General features: G+C 49.7%; 1 protein-coding gene across 6 annotated transcripts in view; it reads left to right on the top strand.

Moving 5' to 3' along the window:
- Nucleotides 1–19,904, top strand: part of LOC127578643 (cytidine and dCMP deaminase domain-containing protein 1-like) — a 75,173-nt gene extending 55,269 nt beyond the window's left edge. For 5 of the 6 annotated variants that reach the window (XR_007957545.1, XR_007957548.1, XR_007957546.1 and 2 more), the window contains 2 exons: nt 1,263–1,318; nt 1,885–1,974. Coding sequence is in view for 1 of the 6 variants with exons in the window: in XM_052030841.1 (XP_051886801.1) it covers nt 1,263–1,318; nt 1,885–2,009; nt 8,550–8,712; nt 14,582–14,606; nt 19,095–19,165 (440 nt within the window). In the remaining 5 variants the exon portion in view is untranslated. Of the gene's footprint in view, nt 1–1,262; nt 1,319–1,884; nt 2,010–8,549; nt 8,713–14,581; nt 14,607–19,094 lie in introns of those variants that run through there. The other variant, XM_052030841.1, reaches the window with a different exon arrangement.
- The last annotated feature ends 4,211 nt before the right edge of the window (nt 19,905–24,115 follow it).

Genomic DNA, 24,115 nt, shown 5'->3' with positions numbered 1-24,115 from the left:
TTGGTCGCTAGTTGCAAAGTTAACTCACCAGGCTGAGGAAGTGCATTCAATTCTTCCCTGTCACTGGGGAAGGTTTTAATGGAAGACTTCCATGTGGCTGTAACAGATCTTAAATCTCTTGTGAGCTTACAAAGACTTTTTAGAACCTTTCCAGTGGCTTGTTAATGTAGGAAGACTTTTAACCATGTTTCCAAGTCAGTTTTTTATATACGTAAGTCAGTTTCTTGTAAGTCAGTTTCTCCTCTTCAATACCTATGGATCCATTTGATAATTTGGCAACCCCAGACCTGTACTGGATACCCCACCAGGGTTTGATCAAATATCAAAGATAATTAGTTAATTTCTCTGGTTTAATGTAACTATGCAGTGATGGTGATCATTACCAGTAGTACTACCTCTGCAGTGGTAGACATAGAGTCAAGAGATATACAGCACAGAAGCAGGCCCTTCGGCCCAACATGTCCATGCTGACCAAGGTTTCTTCCTGAGCATGTCCCATTTGCCTGCATTTGACCCATATCCCTCTAAACCTTTTCTATCCATGTAACTGTCCAAATGTCTTTTGTAATTGTACCTGCCTCAACCACTGCCTCTGGCAGCTCGTTCCATTTACCCACCACCCTTTCCGTGAACAAGTTGCCCCTCAGGTCCCTGTTAAATCTTTCCCTTCTGACCTTAAACCTATGCCTTCTAGTGTTTGATTCCCTTTCCCTGGGAACAAAGACTGTGTGCATTCACCCGATGTACGCCTTGCAGCAGATTCTTTTCACCCGGAGGGTGGTTGGAAGCTTGGACGCACTGCCTGCAGGTGGTGGAGGGAAAGACTCTCACAACATTTAAGAATCTCGAGCACTTGGACTGCCAAGGCATCGAAGGCTAGGGATCAAGTGCCGGTAAATTGGCATTGGTACAGGTGGGTCAGCATGGATGGGATGGGCAGAAGGGCCTGTGTCTGCGCTGTGGCTTTATGACCTCATTGGTGACCCACCAAAGAGTTTTGCATTGTCAAACTGGCCCTCCCAGCAGAACACTGGTGCCCACCAGGTTTGTGCTTGCAGTGTTCCTGGGGTGGTCTTCCAGTTGTCTGTGGCCCGGCAAAAAGGCTTGTCCTACACCCCGGGGTCTGAGAGCCCACCTGGGAAGTCAGGGCTCCCACAGACCCAAGCACAGCTGTGGCTTCCGGGCATCCAGAGGTCTGGTGGTTTCGGAGACATTCGGCTGTAGAGCCCTGAGTCACAGTCTCCAATAATTCTATGTTTCAGATAATCCTGGCCAAGCTATTGGAGTAGGAGCATTGATCTGCCAGGACGATTGCTTTGTGAGTACTTCATGTAAATTTGTTTTGCTCATTTGGAAAATTACACCTTCCTCTGACGTACAGAGTACCTTCCTTCTCTAACAAGGAGGATTTGGTCTCATTGGCTAAACTACAGGTGGAGGTAGAGGTGGTGGAGGTGGAGGTGGGGGTGAAGGTAGAGTTGAAGGTGGTGGAGGTGGGGGTGGGGGTGGGGGTAGGGGTGGAGGTGGAGGTGGGGGGGGTGGAGGTGGAGGTGTGGCTGGAGGTGAAGGTGGTGGAGGCAGAGGGGGTGGGGGTGGGTGTGGAGGTGTTGGAGGTGGGGGTGGAGGTGGAGGTGAAGGTGGGGGTGGTGGAGGTGGGGGTGGTGGAGATGGGGATGGGGTGGTGGTGGGGGTGGTGGAGATGGGGGTGGGGGTGGGGGTGGGGGTGGGGGTGGGGGTGGATCTGGAGTTGATCGGGGCCTCCAGAGGGAAAGTATTGGAGGGATACAGGGGAGGAGTGGGCAATGGTGCCAGCTGGATGAGTCTACCGGAAGTGGGATGGCCTCCTCTTGTCCCGGAACAGTTCTAACCATGATCGTCCTGCAGGTGGGAGTGGGCTACAACGGTTTTCCAAAAGGGAATCTCCACAGCCACTATCTTCAGAGTCCCCAACGTTCAGGGAAGACCAAAAACCTGCTCATCTGCGCAGAGGCTAACGCTCTCTATTTCAGGTGAGTCATAAAGTCAACAGCGTAGGAGGCAGACCCTTCGGCCCACAGTGTCTGTGCTAGCTATCTGGCGCCCTTGCACACTAATCCCCTATCCCCACACTCTGCCAGTCACCTTCTCTGCCCTGGCATTTCAGGCACTCCTCTGAATAAGAGAAAGGCTCCTTTAACCTGGCACACCCGAGTCTCCAGTGGTGCCAGAGTGGCAGATTTTCCAGATAATCAGATGTTAAAGCTCCATCACATTGACTTCGCTTTTTCTTTGGTCAAAGTCGAGTTTACATATGGACAAGTACGTGTGTGCACAGGTGCAATGAAAAACTTGCAGCAGCATCACAGGCACAGAGCATTAGAGACACAAGATTCACAAGAAAAGCATAAATTAAACATAAATTATGCAAAATTATACAAGACAAAACACAATTAGAACAAAAAAACAAAGTCCATTGCAGTGCAAAGTGGTCAAAGTGGTCATAGTGTTGCTAAACTGTAGTGACTAGGGTTGTGCCGGTTGGTCCAAGAACCGAATGGATGAAGGGAAGTAGCTGTTCTTGAACCTGGTGATGTGGGACTTCAGGCTTCCGTACCTCCTGCCCGATGGTATCTGCGTGAAGATGGCATGGTCCGGGGGGGGTGGGGGGGGTGGGGATGTTGGATGTTGCTTTCTTGAGGCAGCACCTCCTGTAGATACCACTGATCATGGGGAGGTGTGTGCCCGTGATGTACTGGGCAGAGTCCACTACTCTCTGCAGCTTCTTACGTTCCTGTGCATTGGAATTGCGGTACCAGACCATGATCCAACCAGTCAGGGTACTTCCAACAGTACATCTGTAGAAGTTTGTTAGAGTGTTCAGGGACAAGCCGAACCTCCTTAACCTCCTAACAATGTAAAGGGGCTGGCACGCCTTCCTTGTGATCGCATCTACGTGCTGGGCCCAGGACAGGGCATCCAATATGTTAACGCCCAGGAATTTAAAGCTGCTGACTCTCTCGACCGCCGATCCCCCAATGTAGACTGGTGCATGTTCACCCTGCTTCCCCTTCCTGAAGTCAACCATTGATGTAACACACTGGAATGCTAAATTTTCCAGTAACCACTTGGTTGAAAAGGGAGTGTGGGAAACAAGGCCCCGTTTTCAATGGAGTGTGGCCAATGGAATCTGGAGAGGGGGGACCAGGGCCCTGGTGAGTGGGTGGGGAGAGGGGGAACCAGGGCCCCGGTGAATGGGTGGGGAGAAGGGGGGGGGGACCAGGGCCCCAGTGAGTGGGTGGGGAGCACAACAAACTTCTGGGTCATCACTGGTGCCTTTCAAATTGCAGCAGTTTGGGCCACTGGATCTGTCCATTTGCCTCATTCCCTCCTTTCACCCGAGCCAGATGCTAAACCATTAGGATTTCCGAATCATCGGAGAGCGGATTGTCGGAGATTCCCTGTTCTTCTCGAATGTTGTGAGATCACCTCTCCTCCCCTGCAGGCTGTACGTCCCAAACTTCAACCACTTTCAAGGTGAAAGCAACCTTCTTTAAATGCCCTCTGTAATGAGCGGAGGCCCCAGCACCGATCGCTGTCACGCACCACTCCTTACATTTGCCAACCAGGAAACAACCTGGCAATGCCGACCCCTGTTCTCCCCACACTCACCTGTGACCTCCCATGGCAGCAGCTTTCACTTTCCACAGTGACCTTCCAGTGACCCTCTGTCGAGTGCCTTCTGGAAGTCTAAGTGTGGTACCTCTTCCAGCTCCCCTGGATCCACAGCACGTCACGTCTTCAACAAACTCCAATAAGTTGGTCAAACTTGATTTCCCCTTCACAAAACCATGTTGATTGCCTTGAATTTTATCTCTGTGCTTGAAAGGTGTTAGAACAAACACCTTTCCTCACAGCTTCTACCGTTTTCCCTCTGACGGATGTTAAGTGAACTGGCCTGGAGTTACCCACTTTCTGTCTCTCTCCCTCTTTTGCTGAATGAAGGAACTCTCAAGTCATGGAGTCACACAGACACAGACCGATCGGCCCACCATGTCCACACTGACCACACGTCACAGACACAGACCGAGCGGCCCACCATGTCCACACTGACCACACAGCACAGACACAGACCGATCGGCCCACCATGTCCACACTGACCACACAGCACAGGCACAGACCGATCGGCCCACCATGTCCACACTGACCACACGTCACAGACACAGACCGATCGGCCCACCATGTCCACACTGACCAGTGGGCACCCACCTGTACCAATCCCATCTTCCATTTTATTTGCTACTTCCCCCCACCTCCGAATCTAGAAAATTGCAGAAAATTAAAACTAATATTGGTGAAGCCGTCTCAGTAAAACAGCCGGGATAATCAAAGACCACACCCACCCCAGACATTCTCTCTTCACCCCTCTCCCATCTGGCTGAAGATGCAAAAGCCTGAAAGCACCTACCACCATGCTCAAGGGCAGCTTCTATCCCGCTGTGATAAGACTATTGAACGGTTCCCCAGTACAATAAGGTGGACTCTTGACCTCACAATCCACCTCGTTATGACCTTGCACCTTACTGTCTGCCTGCATTGCACTTTCTCTGTAGTTGTGACTCTTCACTCTGCATTCTGTATTGTTTTACCCTGTACTACCTCAATGCACTGTGTAATGAATTGATCTGTACGATCGGTATACAAGATAAGTTTTTCACTGCACCTCGGTACAAGTGACAATAATGAACCAGTTCCAATTCATTTGAGACCCCGGGGGAAGTCCCTCGGGACCTGGATTCCTGTCACTCACTGCTACAACAATCTGCTCAGTGCTTTCTTCTTACACACAGAAGGAGGCCATTCCGTCCAGCAAGTGTATGCTGGCTCAGAACGGAATCCCATCAATCCCATTCCCCCAACTTATTTCCCTACAACTCATTCTCTCTCCTCTCACCGAGGCAGTTCACAGCGGCTGATTGACCTACCGAGCCGTATGTCTTTGGGATGTGGGAGGGTACTGGAGACCACCACCCCCCCCCCAATCTCTTGTGCTGTGAGGCAGCAGCCCCACCTTCCGGTCAAGGTGCCGACGTATAATTCACAGTGAAGATCTGTCTGGTTCATCTGCCATCTCCTGGTTTTCCATTATTAATTCCCCAGCCTCACTCTCCACAAGGCCCAGGCTCACTTTGTTAACTGACTTTTAACTACGTACAGAAATCTCTTACAATTTGTCAGGGGGATGAGATTAAAAAGCAGGACTTTGTAACACCTGGATTCCTGTCGGTGCTGTGCCCAGTGAATTTAGAAATAGGAGAATGGAGTAAATGAGTGTATCGGTGAAGGAACGGTGCAGGGGGTGTAAGATCCCTCTGGCATGGGCACCTGTCCTGGGACAAGTGGACCCTGTACCGGGTTGCTTCTCGACAGTGCTGCCACCAGTCACCAGTCTGTGCCGACCGTGATGCCAAACTACACCAATCCCACCTGCCCGCACATGGTCCGTATCCCTCCACTCCCTGCCTGTTCATGTGCCTGTCTCAATGCCTCAAACGTAGCTATCGTACCTGCTTCCATCACCTCTCCAGGCAGCACATTCCAGGCACCTACCGCTCTCTGTGTGAAAGAACACGTCACATAAACCTCCTTTAAACTTCACCCCCCCCCCCCACCCCCCCCCACCACCTTAAAGATGCCCTCTGGTATTTGATATTTTCACCCTGGGGAGAAAGACTCTGTCTATCTACCCTATCGATGCCTCTCATAATTTCATAAACTTCTATCAGCCCCTCAGCCGTCAAAGCCCAGAGAAGACAATCCAAGTTTGTCCAACCTCTCCTTGTAGCTAATACTCCCTCATCGGGCAACATCCTGTTGAACCTCTTCTGCACCCTCTCCAAAGTCTCTACATCCTTCCTGTAACGGAGAGCCCTGAACTGTACACAAGGCTCTAAATGTGGCCTGACTGAAGTTTATACAGCCGCAACATGAGCTTATACTCAATGCCCTGACCAATTCTCTCTTCCATCGGGTAGAAGATACAGGGGCCTGAGGGCACGTACCACCAGACTTAAGGACAGCTTCTACCCCACTGTGATAAGACTATTGAACAGTTCCCTTATACAATGAGATGGACTATGACCTATGACCTCATGACCTCACGATCTACCTTGTTGTGACCTTGCACTTTATTGCACTGCACTTTCTCTGTAGCTGTGACACTTTACTCAGTACTGTTATTTTTTTTACTTGTACTACATCAATGCACTCTGTACTAACTTGATGTAACTGCACTGTGTGATGAATTGACCTGTAAGATCAGTTTGTAAGACAAGTTTTTCACTGTACCTCAGTACAAGTGACAATAATAAACTAATACCAATACCAATACTTTCCTATTGCAATTGACCTTCCAAAGTGCAACATCTCACACTTGTCCGAATGAACCTTCAACTACCATTTCTCTGCCCGTTTCTGCAACTGGTCGATATCCTGCTGTATCCTTTGACAACCTTGCTCACTGTCCACTGCTCCACCGATTTTCGTGTTGTCTGCAAACTTACCAATCAGACCACTTACACGTCCATCCAGATCATTAATATATATCACAGACAACAGAGGTCCCAGCACTGACACCTAGGAACACCATTGGTCACAGACCCCAGTCAGAGAAACGCCCCTCCACCACTACCTTCAGTTTTCTACAGCCGAGCCAACCTTGAATCCAATCTACCGAAGCTCCGTGGATCCCATGTGCCTTAATCTTCTGGACCAGTGTAGAGTCTGTGGTCAACTGAGAGTGACACAGGTCAGTTGGTACTTCCCCGTCCCCAGCAGTGTTTGCTGCATGTCCAAGCGCCTCCGAACCATATTCCCGGCTGCTCCAGGTAATCGGACCTATCATTGAAGGGAACGGAAGATCAGTCACATCAGTTGCCAAAGAACATGGCCTTGTTTGTGCTGTAGTTATGGCACTGCTATTGGTTTATTATTGTCACATGTACCAAGATGCTGTGAAAAGCTTTTGTATGCGTGCCACCCAGACAGATCATTCCACACATAAGTACATCGAGGTAGTAAAAAGAAAACAGAATGCAGAATATGGTGTTACAGTTACAGAGGAAGTGCAGTGCAGGCAGACAAATAAAGTGCAGGGGCCACGACGAGGTAGATTGGGAGATCAAGAGTTCATCTTTTAGCACATGAGAGGTCCGTTCAAGAGTCTGATAACAGCGGGATAGAAGCTGTCCTTGAGTCTGGTGGTTCGTGTTCTCCAGCTTTTGTATCTTCTGCCTGACGGGTGGGGGGAGAAGAGAGAATGACCGGGGTGAGATGGGTCCTTGATGATGTCGGCTGCTTTCCCAAGGCAGCGGGAAGTGTAGACAGAGTCTATGGAGGGGAGACTGGTTTGCCTGTTGGACTGGGCTGTGTCCACGACTCTCTGCAATTTCTTGCGGTCTCGGTGAGAGCAGTTGCAGCTTACCAAGACCGGATACCAAGCCGCAATGCATTCTGTGGTGCATCTGTAAAAACTGGTCATTGGGGACAGAAGGAATTGGCCACAGGCGCTCCTCCACCCCCACACGACTGTCTGCAGAGGCAGCAAGCTCGTTCAGGAAGCTTTGACCTGAGGGCCCATGCAGCCTGTGATCATCAACCCCCCCACCCTCCCACCGGTTCCCACATCCTCCCTGACAGATTCCGCAAAACAACATCCAAACAAGGCAGAGGAGGGGCCTCACCGGACCCCACATTTGTTTGGGAAACTCACTAGTGTGCTAGAGGGAGGTACTGAGGAGAAACTCCCCTCCCCGTGACTCAGAATCAGAGAAAGGAACCGCTTTTGCAATCCCTCAGAGGGGCGACATACATAGGGTGTCTGTGAGACCACAGGGAGTTCTGTGTACAACTCTGGTCGCCACACTATGAAAGAAGGTGAATAAGCTCAAGAGGATGCAGAAGAGATTCACTGGGATTTTACTGGACTGGAGGGCTTGATTTATAAGGAGAGATCGGATAGGCTGGGACTGTTTTCCCTGGAGCATGGGAGGCTGAGGGGTGACCTTGTAGCGGCTTATAAAATCATGACAGGTGCAGATAAGGTGGAATCTTTCCCCAGTGTAGGGGGCTCTTAAACTAGAGGGCATAGGTTTAGGGTGAGAGGGGAAAGACTTAAATGGGATCTGAGGGGCAGGTTTTTCACACAGAGGGTGGTGGGTATATGGAATGAGCTGCCAGATGAAGTGGTAGAGGTGGGTACAATTACATTTAAAAGACATTTGGATAAGTTCCAGGATAGGAAAAGTTTTGGGGGATATGGGCCAAATGCAGGAAAATGGGACTAACTCAGGAAGGCACCTTGGTCAGCATGGGTGAGTTGGGCCAAAGGGTCTGTTCCGTGCTGCATGACCCGATGCCTGAGGCATGTGCAGTGCTGTCACACAGTGGCTGAGTTGCTACGATCAGTGCAGAGAGGAGCTGGTGCTTGACTCAGTTTGAGTCTCTGCCTATGTTCCTCCTGTGCTTATTGTGCTCTGCCTGAAGTGAGAACATTTTCTGTGTTTTTTCAACAGATATAAACAGGATCTGAAAGAAGCAACCCTGTACACCAGCAACTACCCCTGCCCCGAGTGCATGGATTTAATAACAGCAGTTGGAGGCATCACAAACATCGTTTGTGTGAAGCCCAAAGGGAAAACTTTGGACCCACGTCCACAGGGCACAACTTGTTGGATGGTAAGTGCCTATGGGAACAGGAAAATCAAACACACAGCAACCCACAAACACTCATTAAAGAACCTGTGATTTACTCAGTGATCCCCTTTCCCCTCCCCTGCCCTCCGCTCTCACCTCTCTCCTTCCATCTCCCAAACTGCACCTGCTCCCGACTTTTACCCCTTACACTGGAACACAGCAGCACTGCTCAATGTCCTCAAACAGTCAGTAAAAAAACACTCGCAATTCAGCAGAAAATACCTGCAGCTCCGTGGAAGAAGCCATTTTCACTTTGCCCACTCATGCACGAGAAAGGTCATGAAGCCACTACGGTTCCACATAAGTCCATGAGTTTGAATCCCATCTCTTTCCCCTTTTAATTTGGATGAAAATATTCACTAAACGCAGCCAATAAAGGTCAACGTGAACAACTAAATTGTAAAACTAACATTTTCCCTATTTAGAAATTCTATCTCTGGTAGAATCTGAGGTTTACTAAGAACAACACAGGTTTGCTTGTGCTGGGGTGACTTCATCGTATGACGATCATTCAGATGGATCACAACCTCAGCTGGTCCACGCACTCGTACGTGGTGTATCCCGGGAGTGAAATAGGAAATCTGTAACTTCCAGCTCAGTTTTGCCTTCTGTCATATTCCCAGTCTCTCTTTCACAGCCTAGGCTGCTGTTTTATATGGGACTGCACACACATGGCTCCATAGAAAGCATCCTATCTGGATGTATCACAGCTTGGTAGGGCAGCTGCTCTGCTCGAGACTGCACAAAATTGCAGAGAGTTGTGAACACGACCCAGTCCATCACACAAACCAGCCTCCCCTCCATTGACTCTGTCTACACTTCCCGCTGCCTTGGAAAAGCAGCCAACGTAATCGAAGACCCCACCCACCCTGGACATTCCCCCCTCTCGCCACTCCCATCGGGCAGAAGATACAAAAGCTTGAGAACATGTACCACCAGGCTCAAGGACAGCTTCTATCCCACTGTTATAAGATTCTTGAACAGACCTCTCATACAATAAGGATTAACTCTTGATCTCTCAGTCTACCTCGTCATGGCCCCTGCACTTTATTTGTCTACCCACACTGCACTCTCTCTGTAACTGCAACACTATTTTCTGAATTTTGTTTTTTCTTCCTTTTCTACGACCTTGATGTGCTCACATATGGAATGACCTGTCTGGATGGCACACAAACAAAAGCTTTTCACAGTATCTCGGTACATGTGACAATAATAAACCAATTAGCAATTCCCATTAATTCCTGAGGCACTTGGTAAAGTTGCCTCTGCAGTCCACTGCAGGCAACTCTGAGAAACCACCTTTGACCAAGGTCATTCTCACATCTGAAACCATGCCTGCGAGCTTGAAGAACCTTTGGGAGCCGCTTCTGTCCAGAAAGAACGGACATCCTTTGCCATCACAACTTTTCTCAAAAACGGGCCGACAACATCCACAGCCGTGTTGGAGCAACAGTTGGGAGCACCTCTGGGTGGATTCTTGTGATGACCTTGACATTGTTTTCGTTCCTCCGCTTCAGCTGCTTGTTTGTTCCAGAAAACTTCCAGCAACTTGCTGGCTGCGAGGTTCACCCTGGGTCTCCTGCAAGTGGCAGCTTCTGAGTAACTGCTGTGTCTTGTGGAGGAACCACGTCGCTCCCAGTGCTGCAATAATGCAGTGCCGTGCAGTGCAGAAGAGGACAGCAATATGTTGTCTCCTCCTTCTCGTCCATGCTGAGTGCTGTCAAATTGTTCTACCTCACCATGGCAATGAGTTGTTGGGTTGTGACTGAAGTAATGTCTGTGTACAACCACGCCAGGCTCCCATATGGAGGTGCACTGACACTGTAAGGCATCACCTCGAAGGGCAGCAGCAACGGCCTCACTGGATCACGAGGAACAAGAACCTGCGAATTCCATAGCAACTGCTTCCACTCTCCGTTCTTTTGCCCACACCCGCTTGTCCAAAGATTCAGCCACTTGCCCAGAGGTCCCAACACTTCGCTTGAAGTCGTTGAGGAATCACAATTGGGTCTTTCAGTTGGTCAGACGAGAAGCATCCACCACTGCTTTGTCCTTGTTCTCCTCTGGGTGGAATCCTTCATCATCTCTCTGATAATCAAGATAAACCACTTCTGGGGCAGCAAAGACACTCCCCTTTCCTGGAAACATTGACACACACTTTCCGAATTCTTCTATACCTGCCGTTGATTGCCAATAATCGCGTGACACGTCAAGGGTTGTGGAGACAAGATAAGATAAGATAAGATAAGATAAGATAAGATAAGATAAGATAAGATAAGATAAGATAAGGCAGGATCTTTATTTATTAGTCACATGTACATCAAAACACATGTGAAATGCTTCTTTTTGCATTACCGAGAATGTGCTGGGGGGCAGCCCACAAGTGTCGCCACACTTCCGGCGCCAACACAGCAGGCCCACAGCTTCCTAACCCGTACATCTTTGGAATGTGGGAGGAAACCGGAGCACCGGAGGAAACCCACGCAGACACACGGGGAGAACGTACAATCTCCTCACAGACAGCGGTGGGAATTGAACCCAGGTCGCTGGCACTGTAATAGCGTTATGCTAATCACTACACTAGTCCTCCTCCCGTCTAGAGGACTCTCAAATCACTCGGGAGAAAGGGTTATCTGTCTATCTTTGCTTCTCTGGTACCTTATGGTCTCCCCAGACCCTAATGGCGACATTTGACTTCACCACGGGAACAACTGGAGCAGCTGCAGCAGAAAAATCAGCCATTTCACTGACATCTGCTCCCTGTCGTCACTTCAGGATTTCCCCAACCTTTGCCTTCATGCAGTAAGGGATGGGCCATGCATTGAGGAACCAAGGTTGAAGCTTGGCTTTCACACTTTGGTTCATCACCAGTCACCTTGGCGCACTTACCAAGTGCAGCCAATGCAAACAGCTCTGGTCTCTCCCCAGTACAGCCTTACGTGTGACAATCTGTTCTGGTCCATCAAATCTCTTCCTTGTACGGGGACAATTCCCTGTCACTGCCTGTAGCTTCACACATCCCCGTCACCGTGATCCCGAGGTAGGGAGGTGGATGACTCCTTGAGCTCCTCGTTAAACTCCTGCTCACACGTCATCAATACCACTGCACCGATGTCAGTCTCCATTGGCACTTTCCTTCACTGCGTACTGATGCACGGAGAGTTTCAGTACAGTTCGAAACAATCCCTCTCGTTCTTCACCTTGTTCATCGAGTTCATGTGTACGATGTCCCTTATCCAGTAGGCTCCAACCTTGCTGGGTTGCTTGGAGAAACCATGGTCTCAGTTTACTTTCAAGCAAACTGCTGTTAACTGTCGACACACGAGACTGTTGATGCTGGCATCTGGAGCGAAAAACAAACTGCTGGAGGGACTCAGCGGGTCGGGCAGCTTCTGTGGAGGGAAATGGCCAGTCGACGTTTCGGGTCGAGACCCTTCATCAGGACTGGTGCAGGGTTTCACCCGAAACGTTGACACTCCCTTTCCCCCCGCAGATGCTGCTCGACCCGCTGTCATTTGCCTTCCTCTCCCCTCTCCTCCCCTCCCCAGTTCCTGCTCTATACTTCCCACTATCCCTCCCCCTGGTTTTCACCTCTCTAATCTCCTCTCTCACACCTTCTCTCCTCCCCTGTCCTCTCCCTTCTTTATCCCCATGTTCTTTCTCCCACCTCGCTTTCTACCACCCACTTTCCTCTAACCTCGCCTCTCTTCCATCTTGGAACGCCGCTCATCCCTATCCCCCTTTCCCTTCATCATTCCCAGTCTCGTCCCTCTCCTCCTCCAACTATCCCAGCCCAGGCTTTTCTCCCCCCCCCCCCCCACACACTGCTTCCAGACCCCAACCTCTCTTTTCACCACTGATTCCCCTTCTCTTTACATTCACGTTCCCTTTTCCCCCTCTCCTTCCCCCCCTCTCCTTCCCCTCCTTCCCCCCTGTCCTTCCCCTCTCCTCCCCCCTCCTTCCCCTCTCCTTCCCCCCCTCCTCCCCCTCTCCTTCCCCTCCCCTTCTCCCCCCTCCTTCCCCTCTCCTTCCCCCCTCTCCTTCCCCTCTCCTTCTCCCCCCTCTCCTTCCTCTCTCCTTCTCCCCCCTCTCCCCACCCTCCTTCGCCCCCCCTCTCCCCTTCTCCCCCTCTCCCCTTCTCCCCCCCCTCCTCCCCCCCTCCCCTTCTCCCCCCCTCTCCTTCTCCCCCCTCTGCTTCTCCCCCTCTCCTTCCCCTCTCTCCTTCTCCCCCTCTCTCCGTCTCTCTTCCTTCCCGTTCTCTCTCTCCAACAGCCCTCCCTATACTTGTCCCTCCTCTCTCTCCTCCCTCCCTTCTCTCCCTCCTCCCCTTCTCTCTCTCCACCTCAACCTTCTCTCCCCCTCCCCCTTCTCTCTCCCCCTCCCCATGTCTCCCCACAACTCTTCATTTCTCATCTTCTCTCCTCTCTCCCCTCCCTCACCTCTGCGCCCTCGCTCCATCATCTTTCTCCCTTCCCTCCCTCAAAATCTCTACCCTCAACCCCCTCCCTGTAGTTCCTGCCCTCCATCTCTCCTCTCCCACCTCGCCCCATCTCCCTCTGTCCTATCTTCCCCTCCCCCACAACGCCCTGAGAACCGAATAAACAGAACAAAATGTGGATGTGACAGACTTGTGACCGTTTACTTCTTTGAACAGAACCGTGTCCCCCAACATTCCTTCCGTAGACAGGGCCCAGCACCTTACACCCATTCGTCTTGCTTTAAATGTTGCCTTGATACATTCAGCCTCGCCGAGGTTATTGAACGATACAACCTGGGAGACTCGGGATAATGACATTCACCTCCTTCAGTTCGGAAAAAGGCCCTTTGGCCCGTCGAGTCCATGCCAACCATTCAGCACCCCTTCACACTAATCCCATTTCATTCACCCCACATTCTCATCAACTACCCCCTGGTTCTACCTCTCACACTGGGGACAATTTGCAGGGGTCGATTCACCCACCGACCTGCACGTCTTTGGGATGTGGGAGGAAACCGGAGCTACTGAGGGAAACCCACGCGGTCACAGGGAGAACGTGCAAACTCCACACAGACAGCACCAGGGATCAGGATCGAACCCGGATCTCTGGAGCTGTGAGGCAGCGGATCCACTAGCTGCACCATTGTGCTGCCCTTTCGGTGACTAGCCTGTGTCTGACTGCACCCTACCTGCTCTGGGGCTGCTGGATTCAGCTGAATGATCATTAAAAATTATAATTGTGGGAGCCCTAAATCTCCAATAATATTCCAAGTCGTGTTTGTCAGAGGCTTTTCCGGAGCTCTCTCTATATCCGCACTGGGAATATTTCATATGCCTCAAACATAAACTGTAGTTATGTTCATCAAACTTTGCTCTAATCAACCCAGAAAGAGATTGGATGCTTTGTTGCCGTGACAATAACCCACAGCAGGCACGGTAGTGTAGCGGTTAGCATAACGCTATTACAGCGCCAGCGACCCGGGTTCAATTCCGGCCGCTGTCTGTAAGGAGTTTGTACGTTCTCCCTGTGTGTCTGCGTGGGTTTCCTCCAGGTGCTCCGGTTTTCTCCCACATTCCAAAGACGTACGGGTTAGGAAGCTGTGGTCATGCTGTGTTGGCACCGGAAGCGCGGCTACACTTGCGGGCTGCCCCCCCAGAACACTCTCAGTAACACAAAACAATGCATTTCACTGTGTGTTTTGATGTACATGTGACTAATTAATAAATATCTTAAATAAGGTGATGCTCCTGCCTTGATATCCTGCAGTGGTTCAGTTGCCAGATAATTTGACTCAGAGCTGTGTGTTGTGTTTCTGCACATTGTGTTGTATTTATGGCTGACTCCCTCTTTCTTTCTTCCTCTCTCTCTGACAGTGGAAACAGAACATCAACCTGAGCGGTAAGAACTTCAGACAAAAACGACGTTATTTGCCCCCACAGAACCACCTCTGAAATGGCCCCACAAGCCCACCAGCTCAGGGGCAACAGGGGAGGACAAGGATGCTGCCTCCTGCCATCCACACTCCAGAAGCCAGTGAAGCAAATACCTGCATTCCTCCAGTTCCAGTCTTCGGAGTTGCCCCAGAATACAACCGCTCCATCATAGGCGGCTGCACCTTCCGTGTTTCCTCCTGAACTCCCTCCCTGTCACTCCCCAGAACCTGCTTCTTTTGCCAGGTTTTTTAGTCTCTTCTGTTGAGTGGTCTTCACGTGGCACAATATCAAACTTTGCCCACTCGTGCCGCTGTGAAGCACACCGGCATATTTTACAAGTTGGGAGTGTTTTACTGAATCACAGCCAACTTGCAATACGGGAGGAGGCCTTTGATCCCCTCGGGTCTGAGTTCCCCAGGTCCGCAGACCTGCGGGTCACAGCTCCTCATGTACACATCCCAGTCTTGCATAGAACGTAGAACACTACAGCACAGTGCAGACCCTGTGCACCTCTCCCTGTGCAAATCTCCTCTGCACCCTCTCTGAAGCTTCCACATCCTTCCTATAATGAGGCGACCAGAACTGAACACAATACTCCAACTGTGGTCTAATTTCTATGGAGTCCTATAGAGCTGCAACATTACCTCGTGGCTGTTGAACTCAATACCCCGACTAATGAAGGCCAACACTCCATACACCTTCTTAACAACCCTGTCGACCTGTGTGGCAACCTTGAGGGATCTTGAGCCCTTGAGACACTCCCCCATCTCTTTTACCTCCATCCCTGTCCCTTTTGAAACATCTAAACCCTGGAATATCCAGCTGCCACTCCTGCCCTTGTGAGAGCCAAGTCTCTGTAATTGCCACCACATCAAAGTTCCACATACTTACCCACGCTCTAAGTTCATCAGCCTTGTTCCTGATACTCCTGATACACGTGATGAGGGTTTCTGCCTCTCGCACCCTGCCAGGCAGTGAGTTCCAGACCCCACCACCCTCTCTCATTTTCCTCATCGCCCTTCTAACCACGTACCTTAAACCTCTAGTCTTCCTGTTTATCTTTGACCTTCATAAGTTTATACACCTCAGTTCAATCCTCCCTTCATCTCCTCTGTCCTGAAGGAAGCAGCCACTCCCTGTCTGACCATACCTCATATCTACAGTTTTCCGGTCCTGACAACATCATCACAAATCTCTTCTTCACCCTCTCCAGCTCAATCACATCTTCCTGTGATGTGGTGGGTGAGCAGAACTGCAGTACTCAAGCTGTGGTCTAAGTCGTGTTGTACACGGTTCCGGCATAACCCTCCTGCTCTTATATTCTGCGCCTTCCTAAGCACTTCATTGACCGGGCACGTTAAAGATCTGTGGACCTAGTATCCGCCCCTCTATTCCTCCGCAACTCTCATTGTCGTCCATTCACTGTGGATTTCCTCACCCTGTTGCACCTCCCCCAGTGCATCACCTCACATTACTGTGGATTAAACTCCGCTTCAGCCCAAATGACCAGTCCAGCTTTATCTCCCTGTGACTAAAACTTTCCTCTTCATTGTCAGTGACTCTGACAATATTTGCATCATCTGTAAACTTCTTTATCATGCCCCTACTTTTAGAACTGAATCGTCAACATTACTCAAAGCACAGGACCAAGCACTGATCCCCGAGGTACCGCTGTGGCAACAGGTTTTCTGTCATAAAAACACCCATCAACCACTACCCTTTTCCTCCTGAAATTGAGATGATTTTGAATCCAATTTGTCCCGCCCTTGGATCCTGGGGGCTTTTCATTTTCATCAGACTGACATGTGGGACATTGTTGAAATCCATGTAGATTACATCAGGCGCGCCGCCCTCATCGATCCTCCTTGTTACCTCCACCAAAAAATCTGTCGTTGACATGACGTGACTTTCTCTAAACAAATCCATTTTACTAACCCTGGTTAATTTGTGCCTTTTAACTGTTCTGTAGAATGGATTCCAGTAAATTGCCAAACGCTAAACTAACTGATCTGAGTACTTCTTAGACAACGGTACAACATGAACATTCTCGAATCACCAATAATCATTCCTCTACCTGGGGGAGATTACAGAATTGTAGTCAGAGCTCCTGGGATATCTCAGCAGCTTCAAATGTATTCCATCTGGGCCTGGTGTCTCACCTACATTCAAAGAACGCCAGGCTCCTCAATACGCCCTCCTTTACCATGTTTATCCCACCTAACATTTCACATTCATTTACCCTAACAGCAGCAGCAGCAGCAGCCCCCTCTCTTGTAAGGACTGCTGCAAAATATTTATTGTAAAACCTTACCCATGTCATCTGCCTCCGCACCTTGGTGACCTCGCTCGATTTTCTTTGAATTGATTTGCCAATATGTTTTCATACCTTCTCTTTGCTTTTCTAATTTACCTTTTCATTTCACTCCTACACTTTCTGCATTGTTTAGGCTTTCTATTCCGTTACACTCTCAGCATCTGACAGTGGCCTCCTTCCATTGCCGTTCTCCCCTCGATACATCTCGTCACCCGGGGACTCCAGATCGGACACATTCCAGTCTTCACTTATTGGGGGAAGGGGCACCTTGATTACCCTTGAATCTCCTTAAGTGCCTCCCATTGCTTTGAGACTGATTAACGCCAAGTAACCATTTCCTGTCTGATTTATTAAATCACTTTGTCCAGTAAAATTGGCCTTCCCCCTCATTCAGGATCGTTCTTCCCATTTCATCTTTGACCTTCTCCATGACCAAGCTAAATCTAACTGAATTCTGGTGGGTCGCATTGAAAGAGTTTGTGACAGTTTCCCGGACTTCCACCCTCCCCTGTTGGACTCCCTACTTAGAGTTATAGAGTCACACAGCATGGGAACAGGCCCTTCAGCCCAACTTGTCCATGCCGACCAAGTTGCCTAAGTGAGCCAGTCCCATTTGCCTGCATTTGGCCCACATCCCTCGAAACCTTTCCTATCCATGAACCTGTCCAAATGTCTTTTAAATGTCATAATCGGCCCACGTCTACCACTTCCTCTGGCAGCTCGTTCCATATACCCACCACCCTCTGTGTGAAAATGTTGCCCCTCAGGTCTCTTTTAAATCTTTCCCCTCTTACCTTAAGCCTACGCTCTCTAGTTGTAGACTCCACTACCTGAGGAAAAAAGCTGTGACCATTAGCAGTTAGTGTAACGCTATTACAGCGCCAGCGACCCAGGTTCAATTCTGGCCGCTGTCTGTAAGGAGTTTGTAAGTTCTCCCCGTGTGTCTGTGTGGGATTCCTCTGGGTGTTCCGGTTTCCTCCCACATTCCAAAAGATGCATTTCACTGTGTGTTTTGATGTACATGTGACTAATAAAAATATCTTAGCTTATCTATGCCCCTTATAATTTTATAAACCTCTGTAAGGTCACCCCACAGCTTCCTTCACTCCAGGAGGAAAAGTGCCTGTCTGTTGGCCTTCAGAGCTTTTTGGGGAATTCCATGCCCTCTGCACTCTCTGGATCCTGGTTAATATTTGGGTGACTGAAACCTTCGACTATTAACATCCTCATGGGGAGGTTTGCATTTTCCAGAAATTTACCGGTGGATTTGCCCTTCTCTCTCCTGTTTGGAGGACAATACTGCACTCACAACAGTATGACTGCACCTTTTTGTTCTGTAGTTCAACCCATACAGCCCCACTTGATGATCCAACAACATCCCTTTCTACAGCTTTTATTGTTTCTTTAGCCAATATTTCCCTGCCCCGTCCTTTTCTATCTCCACTGGAAGCTCTGTTTACCACTTTAAAGCTGCAGTCTCTTCCTCCTTTCAGTAAGATCTTTTTAAGATTTTTTTATTAGTCACATGTACATCGAAACACACAGTGAGATATATCTTTTGTGCAGTGTTCTGGGGGCAGCCCGCAAGTGTCACCACGTTTCCGGCGCCAGCATAGCATGCCCAGATCTTCCTAACCCGTACGTCTTTGGAATGTGGGAGGAAACCGGAGCACCCAGAGGAAACCCACGCAGACACACGGGGAGAATGTACAACCTCCTTACAGACAGCGGCCGGAATTGAACCCGGGTCGCTGGCACTGTAAATAGCGTTATATCATGCTTTCATCAGTGCCGTCAACTCAGCTGCCTTATTCATTATCCTCCTTGCGTTTAGGTGGATACCACGAAGCACAGCTGGATTCCTTTTTTGGTCTAGTTTGCAACCTTTGATCACTCCCTCCCTCTTCTTTCAGCTTCTCCCCCACACTCTGTCAGTGATGATTGTACAGAGATCATCAGGAGGTGATGCTCACCTTGTATATACTTGCTGTGAGGGGCAGACCGGTGTGATGGGTTTAAGGCATTGCAATCTGGGCATGTGTTGGGAATTGCTTTATAAGCAGTAAATTTGTTTTTTAGTTCTCACTCTGCAACATTGACAAGCAAGCGTATAACCACAGGACCCTCTCTTTCTTGCAGGAACCTCCGCAAGGGCCCTGGACTTCAACTCCCCTCAGGAGCCTGAGCAGGACCCCAATAATGAGGGATAATGTGGCGTTCAGGGACCGATGCTGGGCAGCGTAGATCTTACTGCAGCCGGGCCGCTGTGCAAGCAAGCATAACCCTGCTGGAGGCAATGGGACAACTATTCAAACCCAGCATCAGTCTACAATCTTCCTCCACAGTCCCCTAGAAACAACCCAATACTTCTGCAGTTCAATGACAATCTCTTTAAACATTTAAACTGAATAATAGACATCGAGAAAAAACAAATGAAATAGGAGGTTTGAAAGGCCAGTGAGATACAAAAGGGAGATAAAGCATTACGGGAGGAGAGAGAAATGTTTTAATTTGGCTCCAAAGTTTACTGGTTGGGAAACAGATCTGGGAAATAGGTGACAGCTCAGGCAGGTGGCTGACTGTCCATCTGAATCAAACCCTGATTAGCGTAGCTGCCGTTGCAATTCCCTTGCTGATTGTTAAGCAGGATGTGCACTGGTGGTTGCACCTTTTTTACACAGTGCACCTGCAGACCAAGGAGATAAAGAACATCTGATTTGAAGGGCGGAGCAGTGACTCAGCAGGTAGAGCCGCTGCCTCACAGCACCAGAGACCCGGGTTCGATCCTGACCTCGGCTGCTGTCTGTGTGGAGTTTGCACATTCTCCCTGTGACCGCCTGGGTTTCCTCTGGGTGCTGCGGTTTCCTCCCACATTCCAAAGACGTGCGGGTCGGGGAGTTAATTGGCCGCTTGTGAATTGTCCCGAATGTGTAGGTGAGGGGTAGAATGTGGGGAAGGGTGGGGGGGGGGGGTTGGGAGGAATAAAAAATGGGATTAAGTTGGGATTAGTGTAGCGGGTGGCTGATAATCGAATGATGGGCTGAAGGGCCTGTTTCCGCTGTATGATTCTGTGACTAAGATTGAAACAAACAGCTCTTTAGCATAAAATATTATAATGCAGTCTCTGTGTTATGTGGTGGGGGGGGGGGGGGAGTAGCGGGGTGTTGGTAATTGTATAAGCAATATGAGAACACGTTGAACAGTGTGCCCAGTATTGTTCATGGGTCAGTGTGTGTTTAGCAGTGCTTATATCTGGCAGGTTCGGGTTTCAGTTGTTAGGGTGTAATGGTTAGGGTGTAACAGATGGTTAGGGTGTAGTAGGAAGAAGATGACTTCATTCTAGAGGGGGGGAAGGTTAAAGGCGACCTGAGGGGCAAGTTCTTTACGCAGAGAGTGGTGGGTGCCTGGAGTGGGTTACCAGGGGTAGCAGTGGAACCAGGCAGTTTGGCGGAGTTTAAGAGGCCTTTAGACAGACACATGAATATGAAGGGAATAGAGAGATGTGGATGATACACAGGAGGAGGACATTTAGTATAAATTGGTATCAAGATCAGCACAACATTGTGGGCCGAAAGGCCTGTCCGGTGCTTTACTGTTCTACGTAATCAAACTCTAGCTATCAATGACGCTTTATGTTTACAAAGCCAATGATGAAAAGAATGTGTTATTTTGAATCAAATTTTTAATCCAGCTCATGATCAAATTTGTGCTTTCATGGCGATTTAAAAATCAATGGTGATGACTTCCATTTAAAAGGGAAATTCTTGGTTGAATAAACAAAAATCATTAAAGCCATTTCCTACCGATCAAGTACTTGAATGAGTGTGAAGTAGTTTGAGAAGTCGAATGGGTGGCTCAGTGTGAGGTACGAGTCTTCTCAAATGTCCTTTCTTTCAAACGTTGATCCTTCCCAAACTTATTGGGAGCCTCCTTGAAATAGAAGCTAAAATATCATTGAAGTCAACCTTGTTACGATGGACCTGTTTCACCTTGCTCTACTTTAACCAAAGGGAGTGTGTTATTATGTGTTATTATGTAGTTATAATACAGAACTACAGTTCCCAGTAGGCAATGCAAGGGGTCACATGGGGAACAAGAAGTGGCTGTCATCGTTCCAAGTGCTGGCCCTCGATTTGGCCCCATTGATGGTGCCTTGTTGTACAGCACATGGTTTCCATGCACCACTAATTGCATAATGACTCACACCTGAGACTAGTATAAGAACCCTGGTTGCCAGAGTATTGGTCTATCTCTGGGTGTATTTTGTCTCCTGGCTGCTAAGAGCTAGCAACTCTAGAGCAGTCCTGGTTTTGCTATTCCTCCTTGAAAACCCTGTTTTTGTGTTGGGACTGAGACAGAGCCCTGAAGCAAGATTCCTTCTGGTTGCTGTCTGTGAATGGTTCTGAGGAAGCATCCTGTCTCCAGTCTTGTACTGGTGTTCTGCATTTGGGTTTTCTGTGATCTTGCTCCTTGTGTGACATTGTGACAGAATACTCTGACCACCATGAACCCAGTGGACATGAATCCCCTGCAAGAAGCCCCCACTAGCCAGGGCTCCCTTCCGGTTTGGCATGACCAGCAGCTCTGGGAGGTTATGGAAGACTTCTGTACCCTAGCAGTGAATGTTGGGCAGGTCAGCTGAGTCTCTGCTCTTCTTCCCTCTTCTGCTCTGAGAACTCTCTGACCAGCCTGGATAATCTGTAATAGTATCACCCTCTGGTTTGATGACCTGACTACTCAAGGAGTTGCATGTACCAGACCCAGAACCCTACAATGGGGATCTGGGAAAGTGCTGGTCTTTCCTGCTACAATGCTCATTAGTGTTTGAGCAGTGGCCCTCCACGTACACCACTGATAAATCCAAGATAGCATTTATTGTGGGGCTGTTGCAAGGAAGTGTGCTAGAATGGGCCACTGCCATCTGGGACAATCAACCAGAGACCTGCTCCTCATTTCACACCTTCATCAAGGAAATGAGAAAGCTCTTTAACCATCCTGTCAGGGGTAAAGAGGCAGCCAAGTGACTACTCCCCCTCCGTCAGGGCTCCTGCAGTGTTGCGGAGTACTCTGTGGAGTTCTGGACGTTAGCAGCTGACTCATTGGAATGATGAGGCTCTCCATGGGATTTTTCAGCAAGGCCTCGGCAACCGGATAAAGGACGAGTTGGTGGCAAGGGATGAGACAACCAGCCTGGATGTTCTGATATCCCTAGCCACCAGGCTGGACAACCACCTCCGAGAGTGGTAGAGAGAGGGCGGTTCGTCCAACACCTCCGTTCACCCCCACAAGTCACCTTCCCAGCCTCTCCTAGCCAGAGCCTCTCTGCTCCTTCCACTCCTGGAGGTGCTCCCGAACTGGCCGATTGCACCACTCTGGGGGAGCAACCTATGCAGCTGGGATGGAACAGCCTTTCTCCCTCTGAATGATGTCGGAGGTTAAGAGCTGGGAATTGCCCCTATTGCGGCTAGCCTTGCCACTTTCTTGCCACTTGTTCCCTTCGGCCAAAAGGGAAGGCTCACCAGTAGAGAGGGGGGTCCTGGTGGGCCAGGTAACTTTCCCTTTCGTCCCCCAGAATCACATGCTGATCTCAGCCACCATAAGGTACCTCCAACAGTCCCTGTCCCTTTCCGCCTTGGTGGACTCAAGTGCCTAGCCTCCTGGGCTGGGATTCCTCAGGAGCCGCTGACTACCCCCTCTAGAAGTCTGGGTACTATATGGCAGACTGTTGACCCAAGTCACGCACCGTACACCTCCGCTGTCGTTGCTGATCTCTGGAAACCGTTGGGAAGAGGTCCAATTTCACCTGATAGCCTCCCCACAGACACTGATGGTTCTTGGGTACCCCTGGTTGAGCCACCACAATCCCCACCTCGATTGGTCCATGGGCAGGATAGTCAGTTGGAGTCCGTTCTGCCACTCCACGTCTCCAGTCGGCTGTTTCCCCGGTAAAGGCTACCGCTAGTTCGTCGGCTGCTGAAACCCCAGACTTGTCCAGGGTTCCAGCGGAGTATCACGACCTGGGGCAAGTATTTAGCAAACAGGGTTTTTCCCTGCCCCCCACACTGGCTATACGATTGCACAATCGATATTCTCCCTGGAGCTCCGCTACCTACCAGTCAGCTATATAACTTCTCCCGTCCAGAGAGGGAAGCAGTGGAGGGGTACATCAATGAATCTCTCTCGGTAGGCATTATTTGTCCCTCATCCTCCCTGGTAGGTGCAGGGTTCTTCTTTGTGAGGAAGAAGGACGGCTCACCGCTTCTGTGTATCGACTACTGGGGCCTAAGTAACATAACTGCAAAAACAAATACCCACTGCCTCTCATCAATTCCGCTTTTGAACTACTTCATGGGGTCACCATATTCTAGATCTATGAACTAGATCTACGAAGCGCTTTCCACCTGGTCAGGATAAAGGAGGGAGGCAAGTGTAAAACATCATTTAATGCCCCTCTTGGCCACTTCGAATTACTGGTAATGCTATTCGGCCTCACCAATGCTCCCGCCGTCTTCCAAGCTCTGATCAATGAATGCCTACAAGACTTCATAAATTGCTCCGTGTTTGTCTATCTGGATGACATCCTGATCTTCTCCAGCGGTCTCCAGGAACACACCCAGCAGGTCTGTCAGGTCCTCCGGAGGCTTTGGGAAAACAAGCTCTTCGTTGAGAAATGTGAATTTCACGTCCCTTCCTTCGGCTTCTTAGGATACATCATTGAGAGCAGATGAGTAAGGGCAGATCCCGCCAAGATCTGGGTGGTTGCGGAGTGGCCTCGACCCACGACACGCGAACAACTCCAATGGTTTCTGGGGTTTGCGAATTTCTATCGCTGTTTCATTAAGGATTATAGTTGGGTGGTGGTTCCCCTTACTCAACTCACTTCACCTACGACCCCTTTTCTTTGGAACCCTGAAGCTGACTCAGTGTTCTCGGAGCTGAAGAAATGCTTCACGTCCTCCCCCCCCCCCCCCCCCCCATCCTGGTCCAACCAGACCCCTCCAGTCAATTCACTGCGGAGGTCGACGCCTCTGACTCTGGGGTGGGAGCGGTTCTCTCACAATGCTCAGGTTTGGATCAGAAACTGCACCCCTGTGCTTTTTTTTTCTTGCCGGTTGTCCTCCGCCAAATGTAATTACGACGTGGGGAACCAGGAGTTACTG

Source organism: Pristis pectinata, chromosome 15, assembly GCF_009764475.1.
Source record: "Pristis pectinata isolate sPriPec2 chromosome 15, sPriPec2.1.pri, whole genome shotgun sequence".
Lineage (NCBI taxonomy): Eukaryota > Metazoa > Chordata > Chondrichthyes > Rhinopristiformes > Pristidae > Pristis > Pristis pectinata.
This window is presented reverse-complemented; position numbering and strand designations above follow the sequence as displayed.